Source organism: Malus domestica, chromosome 08, assembly GCF_042453785.1.
Source record: "Malus domestica chromosome 08, GDT2T_hap1".
In the NCBI taxonomy this organism is placed as follows: Eukaryota; Viridiplantae; Streptophyta; class Magnoliopsida; order Rosales; family Rosaceae; genus Malus; species Malus domestica.
Window position 1 is genome coordinate 3,794,088 of NC_091668.1, and position 9,230 is coordinate 3,803,317.

Consider the following 9,230-nt stretch of genomic DNA (forward strand, 5'->3'; position numbering starts at 1 on the left):
TGGGTTTAAATAAGATTACCCCACTCTAACTAATACCAAAGCTTTTGTGGTAAAACCCCACACCTGACGGATTGGGCAGGTGGTAAAGTTAGGGATAGTATCGGTGTCGTTAGATTGGGGTGGGCCGGACGATCCAAAAATCCAACATGGTATCAGAGCCAAGGTTCGGGCCCGTGCAAGCCAATGAGCTTGTGTGCAAGCCAACGAGTTTGTCACCTATAAGGAAACAAGTTTGAACTCTTAATATAGAGACGACCACTGAGTTCCATTGAAAACAAGTAGGCCCAACGTGAGCTGACCTCTGAGTTTTAATTGCCGATGTGTAGATCTCCACTTATGAACCACTAAATGGGGTTACACGTGAAGGGGAATGTTAAAGTCCCACATCGGTGGGTGCAAAAAAAACCAAGGGGAATGTTAAAATCCTATACCTGATGGATTTGACATGTGGTAAAGTTAGGGACAATATCGGTGTCGTTAGAGTGGGATGGGCCCGACAATGGAAACTTCCAACATGGTATCATAGTTGGGTAATCATATTTAAACCCATTGTGGGACTTTATCCCCATCGATGTGAGATTCTTAACACTCCCCCTCACGTGTAACCTCATTTAGTGGTTCACATGTGGAGATCCACATCGGTAATTGAAACTCAGAGGTCGGCTCATGTTGGGCCCACTTGTTTTCAATGGAACTCAGATGTCGTCTCTATATTAAGAGTTTAGACTTGTTTCATTCTGGGTGACAAGCTCATTGGCTTGCACAGGTCCGAACCTTGGCTCTGATACCATGTTGGATTTTTGGATCGTCGGGCCTGCCCTACTCTAACGACAATATTGTCCCCAACTTTACCACCTACCCAATTTGTCAGCTGTGAGGTTTTACCACAAAAGATCTCGGCATTAGTTAGAGTGGGGTAATCCTATTTAAACCCCTTCATTTTTTTTTGCACCCACTGATATGGGACTTTAACAAAAGTGGGATAATCTTATTTAAACCCCTTGGTTTCTTTTGCACCCACCGATGTGGGATTTTAACAGTTTGGAATTTGCTGAAATCGTAACACGTTTCCAGCAAGGTGGAAGTCAAGTTAACCGACGGGTACCTCTTCACTGGTGCCTGAAATGATCCCTGCAGTGTGACGTATACCGTGGCCGGGAGGCGCATAATCACCATCCCTAAGTCGATAATCGTTCTGAAAATCTGAAGCTGAAATAGAAAGTTGACGCCCGCCGAAGTTGATGCCAACCAGTCTGAGGCCGTAAAACCCTGGACCTTGAGATAATGTGGTCAGCGGTGTGAATTTGATGGTCTTTCTCGAACCTTTGCCACCAGCTTTGCCGAAGCTAAGGTAACCGGTAGAGCTTGAAGTGGATGGGAGACAGTAGGGGAATAACCAGTTTGTTCGACTATGGTGATATTGCTTCGACCGAGGCCGAGTAAACCGGTGATGCCCTTAAATAAGCCTTGGTTGTTCTGGCAGCAGCCAAAGACAAAACCGTTAAAAACGTCCGTTGAAGTCAAAGTTAGCTTCTCTTTGGCCCATAAGCAGACTGTGAAGGAGCTGTCTCTAAGCCGTTCGCCGTAAACACAGGTGGAGGCGGAACAACTGCTAGCAACATTGGAGGCTGCGAGCTGAGAACATGCGACAGAGTTGCATGAGATGTTGGAGTAAGAGGTAGAGAGAGAGGGGTCGAAGATGAGTCTCTATGTGGGTAACAAGACCGAACACAAGTTTGGCATTGTGTCCAAATGATGTTGTTGCCGGTGTTGAATAAGTGCACGAGTTCCTTCTTAGGCGAACCCAAGCCGATGCTAACCATGTAGTCGCCATAGCCCACTAAGGTTGCCTTGTAAGAGTATGAGTATGATTCATACAAGTCTTGGGATAATTGATATTATAAAGAAGTCTCAATCATGTTGACAAGAGTTAATCCAATCATATTGGTATATTGAAGACTTTTGTGTTTGCTCGTTTATAGGACTCATACAGATATAAGGAATGCAGTCTGGTATTCCTTGTAGGATTGTTATAGGGCAATCCAAGTCTTTTAGTATAACCACAAGCCCTTGCTCTCACAAAAACAGTCTCTTATTGTTCCAATTACATATAACTTGGAGAGCATTGAGTTTTGCAGAGAGGAGAAGGTTGTGTGTAGATTTCTCCAATGGCTCTTAATCCTAATCTGTTGAACATAGTTACGATATGGTGTTTAGTACTACTCTTTCCTATTATCAATGCCGTGAAACATGAAGAAGTTATTCAAGCTAAGAAAGAGAGTAGCAATTAAAAGAGCAGCGATCGGCTGTAAGAAAGAAGAATGGCAACAACCCAAAGGTCCTTGCAGAATTCAACAACTTCCAGAGGTTGTAGTCATGGCCATTCTCTCAAGGCTAGTCTCCATCAAAACCATCCTTAATTGCCGGCTACGTCCGACTTCCCAATTCGGGGAAGACCTTGTTGTACTGGTTTTTCAAGCCCAAGAGGATGCATCTCGAAAACCCCTCGTCCTTTGGCTTATTGGAATAGCACCATCTTCTGACAGCACACATGGGAAAGACTTCGTGAAACAGTCTGCAGGTATGTGTTGTAGATATTACTTCAGTATCTACATATGTAGAACATATTTGATGCGTTGGTTGTGATTTAGTTGGTAAATTCTTATGTTCTTGGCTAAGTATATTAACATAAAGCCTATGTTTACTCTTACATGCCTCGCTGGGCGGGGATGACGGTGGCATCAGATTATTTGAGTGGTCCTTCAGGGATTCTGTAGGTTTTGTTTCCAATGTTGAAACGGGAGTGGATCGAGCCGACTCAGGCTTCATCTTGCTCGAGGATTTGTGTGAGGTCCTCATCCTGATCAGTAGTACTGCTTTTTGGTTTACGTTGGCGGAGTTGATTGCATGGCCCATGCCTGTGTACCACTTTTAGTACTGATGCCTTGTTATTGTTATGATCTAAATTGGAATGTATATAGGAGTTTAGTTATCCAGATTCACAATTATTTTCATATATGCGTGTGTGTGTATATATAATTATATATTCATATATATCCTTAAGCTGTAAACAAGCTTTAAGTAGGTGAAATAGTCACGCAATGAGATAAATTTATATAGAGACGTGAAGTCAAGTTTTTCTCGTAACCATAATATTATATAGAAATATATATGTTTAATATGCTATTTAAACATACAAACTTGACATAACCCGTAATCTCTAATAAGGGTGAGTCTTACTATTATATGTGAGACTCGCCTGAGAGTATCACCTCCACCCACCATCACGTCACCACCACTCACCATAATTATCGCTGCTGCCACCATTACCCACAATCACCGCCACTGTCATCATGACTTATTATCATCATCGTCGTTATTGCTACCACCATCCACCATCTTCATCACCGCCATTGACGCCACCCCACTGCCGCCAACGCTGTCACCACCACCACCTTTGTTAGTACATTTCTTAACTACTATCTCTCATATTGAATTCTGTATTTGAATTTCCTTATCCTTTTAGGTTAGCCAAATAAGAAAAATTCACATATAAGAAAATAAATTTAAAAAAAAAAAAGAAAAAAAATCACAAATTTTAGAAAATAAATTTCATCATTTTGCAATTCCTTAAAAATCTTTAATTTCTTCATTCAAACATATTAGAATTGTGGTAATATCACATTACGAGAACCCAAATTTTCATTGATGCAAGTCCCCTACTTTTTCACACAAAAATAATTATTGTTGCATGGCTTGATTTTGTATTATTCTGACTTATGTTGTGAGACTAGATATAGAAGAATTGTAGAATAGCAACGACATAAAGTACTTTTATTTTTTATTTTTATACAAGTTGCTGCTTGCGTACTTGAATTCTTTTTTACCTATTACACACACAAACCAATTGTCACTATATATAGTTTGTGCCAATTCGTCTATGTATAATTATGTATTACTATTACATTATCTGTTATAAAATTTGCCCTATGTTGCTGCTGGTGGTGGCTTAATCAAACTTTTTAGCCAGCCTAATTAAGCAACTAATCACATAAGCCCTCATGCTCAGGGGCATCCTGCAGGGGCAAATCCGATTTTACGACCACCTACATCATACACCACCTGCAGCCTCTTCTGCTGAACGTTACCAAATATCCCAACGTCGCTGTCGTCGCCGTTCCCGGCAAACGCCAGGCAAACTTGATCGGCACTCGCCACATACATTATCCCCGTCTCGTCCAAATCCAACGTCATCCCTCCGCCGAAAGCAAACGAAATCTTCGGATACGTCAGCGTTTTAACATTGCTGAAGTCGTAGCAAGTGTCGAGAATAGAAAGCGCCGGAGCCGAGGTGTAGCTCTTCATCTGCTGCCGAAACGCGTCCCGCAGTGCCCTGTACGCCGTCGCCTGCAAGCGCGTGATCACCGTCCCGGAATCTATAATCGTCCCCGAGGAGGAAAAAACTTCACCGGAAATCGTTAATTTTTTCCCGCCAACGCTGATCCCGACCACGTTGAGGCCGTAAAACGACCCGCTGTCGGAGACGTCGACGAGGGGTGTGAATTTCACGCCCTTGGAAGATCGGCCGCCTTTGCCGAATCTGAGGTATCCAGTGCCGCTAGATGTGGAGGGGAGGCAATAGGAGAAGAACCGGTTGTATTTCAAGGCGGATTGCTCGACGAGGGAGATGTTATCCCGGCCAAGACCGAGCAAACCGGCGGCACCCCCGAAATGGCCCTGGTTGTTCTGGCCGCATCCGAACAAAAACCCATCAAAAACATCCGTCGACGTCAGGCTCAGTCGCTCTTTCCCGAAATATCCGACGGAGAAGGACCGGTCTCCGTACCCAATGGTGTAGATGCATGTGGAAGTGTAGCAGCGGGGGTTGTATCCCGTGGCTGACGCCAGCTGGGAACATGTGGCAGAACTGCATGAGACATTAACGTATGAGGCGGAGGTTGCGGGATCAAAGATGGGCTCCTTCTGGTCGTAACACGAACCAGCACATGGGCGGCATTGGGTCCACGTTAGATCGCTGCCTGTGTCGAAAATGAGGGAAAGCTGCTTCTTGGGTGAGCCCAGACCCACGTTGACAATGTAATTGCCCGAGCCCAGTACGCTTCCGGACTTGGCGGGGATGGTGGCGGCGGCGGATGGACGGGGTTTACCGACCGTGGTTGTGGATGGTGATTTATTGGTGTTGAATAGGGAGTGGATTGAGTCGACTCGGGCTTGGTCCTGGTTGAGGATTTGAGCATGAGTTAGAGTTTTGGATTTGTTCTTGTTGATTCGAGAGCATGGTCCGTGCTTGTGTACCACTTTTAGTACCGATGAAGATGATGACTCCTTGCTCTCACCACCTGAATTCAAATAGATCGATTACACTTTTTTATTATAACCGAAGGAGACTATGTCCGATACAAAGACTTAGAACGCTTTCGAGTAATAGGAGTGGTTTTTAAATAACTTTTAAGTATTTTATGAGGGTTTATTCGTAATTTTATTTTACAAAAGCACTTTTCAACAAAAAACGCTAATATATATGAATACATAACATTTTCATATATAAATATGAAAACCCAATTTATGTCTTTAATACATAACGTTTTCTTATAATCTCTAATGTTCATTACTTCACTTAGTATTGGTTTAGTGATATTTTTCTTTATTTGTAATTAAGAGATCTTAGGTTCAATTCTCGTCAAATGTGAATTTGAATCACATGATTATAGCTAGCCTAGTGTGAGAGTTAGGGCTGGTTTGGTATTGCTGTGCTTTTAAAAAAAACTGCTTCTGCTGTGCTGTGAGAATAAGCAACTGTGAAATAAAGCAGTAGAGTGTTTGGTAAACTTTTTTTGTAAAAGTGCTTTTGAAAAAAAAAAGCAGTATTATAGTGTTTGGTAAACTTTTATGTAAAACAAATATGAAAAAAAAACCGGTTTTTCAAAGCTGGGTTTTGCAGCTTCTTGTTTTTGGTTTTTTTTCACCCAAAACTGTGAAAAAAAGCTGAAGCTAAATGTTTACCAAACACAAAAACAGCTCACAACTTTTTTTTATACCAGTTTTTTTCAGAATCACCTCAGTGCCAAACCAGACCTTAACTCCCTCTCTCACCCTTGTCCTTCTGCCAGTCTCTGTGGTACCTGCTTATGCGGCCATGAATAAACAAAGAACATGCATGGTTTGCGGATAAATTGGTTAAGTACCAAAAGAAAATAGTATTTATAGGTTATGATTTCATGTTTCTATTGAGCAATCATTGCGTAATTTTTAATTATTGTAGCTTAAACACACAAAAATATGTATACTTTTTTTTATAACAAAACATATTATCTACACTAATGAGAGATGGTCGACAATAATTATTAATTATTAGCCATACAATGAGTTAGTAATAATTTAGTTTAAATTTGCATATGACGAGAATCTAACTTAAGAACTCTGAAGAGGAATATCACTAGACCGTAGTACTAAGTGAAACAAATATATATATACTTACACACAATATATATATATATATATATATATATATATATATTTTTTTTTTTTCCGTAGTGAATTAAATTATTAAATGTAAAAGGAAAAAGGAAACTTGTGAATATAAAACCTGAACCAAAGTATATAAATATTATTATTTTTTGCTACTACAACAAAACGTCATTTGCACACACACATAGATATTTTTGAGACAAAAGACTTAAGAAACAAAACCATGAAAAAAAACTCTTTTAATAACTTTATGAAAGTTGTTCCCAAAATCCAGACAAAATGAGTCATCCTATTTTTTATAGCATAAGATGGCTGGAACAGCGTATTTTTCTTTTATTATATATTTCAATTCGATTCACCTTTCATAATTTAAAATTAATTTAGTGTAATCTACTAGTAGTATATGAAAAACATAATCCCCTTGGTTATTGGTGTTAATATAATCGTGTTCGCATCAAATAATAGTAAATCCTAGCTCACTATTTTCATATTTGGTTCCGTACGTATCACCATCATGCATGTTGAAAATTACATCAAACTATCAAAACTTTATTACTTTCCAAAATAATATAATTTTATGACTTTAAGATTTTGCAGAATCTAATCCGTGCTTTCTTTATCAAAGTATCCCCGTAAATTTTCTTTTATCTATTTTATAAAACGAAACATTTCTCCGACCAGCCGCAGCACATATATTTCCAACATTGCAATTAAACCTTGTACATAGAAGCAAGCTCTAACAAATTATACAATGGCTTTCGATTTTTTGTATGAATGATGTTTTGTAATGATGGCTTACGAAATGACCGGTTCAATAATATTGAATAAAAAAAACTTGAACATATTTATTAACCTTTGGCGGAGGAGCTAGGGCTGCATGAGGTTGCTGGCAGCAGAGAATTGAGTTCAACTGTATGAGAAACTGGATGGGGTTCAACTGTACGGGGACGCTGGTTCTCTTCCAAGGCAAAGCCCTTCTCCAAAGAGCTGAGAATTATGGTTAGAATTACAGAGAAGTAAAGTAAATAGCTCATGAGGGAGGAGGAGGAGGAGGAGGAGCTAGAAATACCGGGAGTTGCTGCCATGAATATCGAAAACTCTTCCCAGAATTCAAATTATGGTGTTGCTCCTACACAGCGCGACCTTCTCAGCCTTATAATAAGCAAATGGGAAACCTTTTGGCGTCTTACACGTCACCCTTACAACTTGACATGAGACCAATTGATTGATTAGGTTTTTTTTAAAAGGGTAGATATGACAGTGTGTTTATTGTTGAGGAAAAACTTAGAGTACACAACTCTAACACAAGTGTTAGAGATGCAATACAAGTAAACAAATTACTTGTATTACACACACAAAATATTACAACACACAAACTTTTAAGGACACTCTTTAGAAGCTATGACACTCACTCACTCACTTTCTAGAGACAAACTCTAGATCACTCACACTCCTCACAAACTACTCTTACTTCTCACTCTCACTTGGTTGCCTACATCTTCTTGGTTGGTTCTTTCTTACTTGATTACATTACAACACGCATACATACATACTTATAGGCATGTTTGCCGACTTCACTAGCACTTTCTAGTGCATGTTACTGCACTGACATATGGCTTTGCATAATAGCCTTGCCGACTTAAATGATGCTAGAATTTTCTAGCATATTATGCATGTCCACCGACTTAACATGCAGATTTAAACTTGGTCTAGTTCATTTGCAACTGGACAAAGTCCTCTAGAAGCTTCTACCTTCCAAGCTTGCTGCTTGAATTTGCTAGACTTTTCTAGAATCCAAACACCAATTGGGCTAGTGTTGATCTTCAACACTCTCCCTCAACACCAACTCATCCTTTCCTCCATGCCGAGTTGACGACGAAGCTTTTTCTTGCACACCCATTTACATGATATGGGTTTCACATCTCTTCGCTTTGGCACTAGATTCCAAGTTTGATTTAGCTCCGCTGCAGTGACCTCTTCTCCCAACTTTGAGCCACTCAGGTTCATCTGTTTCTTCTTCTATGGCTGCGTTGGCGTATTTAGGATTTTGCTTCCGGATTCTTGTTGACCTCCTTAGTTGTGATTGTGGAGTTAATACTTCCACTTCACTAGGTCTATCTTCTTCTGGTTGTTGATATACGCCAGGTTGCCAAGGGTTTTGGGGCACTGCTTGCTCAACACCATCACCATCAAGGGAATCCTTAGACTCATCTGGTCTCGATTGGATTCGAACAGTTTGCTCCCCCATCTTCTGTTGCAGCTTATCTTCAATCTCTCTCTAATCAGGCAATGCCTCTTTTTTTGAAGACCACCAAGAAGATGCTTCATCAAACACCACATCTCGTGATGTGAAACATTTTCCAATCGTAGGATCACAACATTTCCACATTTTTCTTTGGCTGTCGTATCCCACAAAGATACATCGGACTACCTTCTTGTCAAACTTGCTACGTAGGTAACTTGGAACAAATACGTAGCAGACACAGCCAAATACTCGAAAGTAACTAACTGTAGGTTTCATATCCCACAGTTTTTCAAAGGGTGAGACAAATTCTAACCTTGGTTGAGGAAGCCTATTGATCACATGAGCTACAGTTCTCATAGCTTCGGCCCAAAACTTTTCTGGTACATTCTTGGCATGGAGCATACTTCGACATATTTCTATAAGATGCCGATTCTTTCTTTCCACTACACCATTCTGTTGTGGCGTGTTGGCACATGTGAACTGGTGACGTATTCTA

General features: G+C 40.4%; 1 protein-coding gene across 1 annotated transcript; it reads right to left on the reverse strand.

Annotated features, from left to right (window-relative positions):
- Positions 1-3,805: 3,805 nt before the first annotated feature.
- Positions 3,806-7,614, reverse strand: LOC114826464 (aspartyl protease family protein At5g10770-like). Its single transcript, XM_029106726.2, has 2 exons — positions 7,343-7,614; positions 3,806-5,360 (listed from the first exon to the last, which is right to left on the reverse strand). Exons 1-2 carry the CDS (start codon positions 7,572-7,574, stop codon positions 4,066-4,068), a joined length of 1,527 nt encoding a protein of 508 aa, XP_028962559.2. The 5' UTR covers positions 7,575-7,614; the 3' UTR covers positions 3,806-4,065.
- Between the last annotated feature and the right edge of the window lie 1,616 nt (positions 7,615-9,230).

What these genes read in the sequence shown, in the direction of transcription:
- LOC114826464 (XM_029106726.2), bottom strand. Translation starts at nt 7,574, where the DNA reads ATGGCAGCAACTCCCGGTATTTCTAGCTCCTCCTCCTCCTCCTCCTCC. An exon ending in CCCTAGCTCCTCCGCCAAAG is followed by an intron (nt 5,361 to 7,342) that starts GTTAATAAATAT and finishes ATTTGAATTCAG; the next exon opens with GTGGTGAGAGCAAGGAGTCA.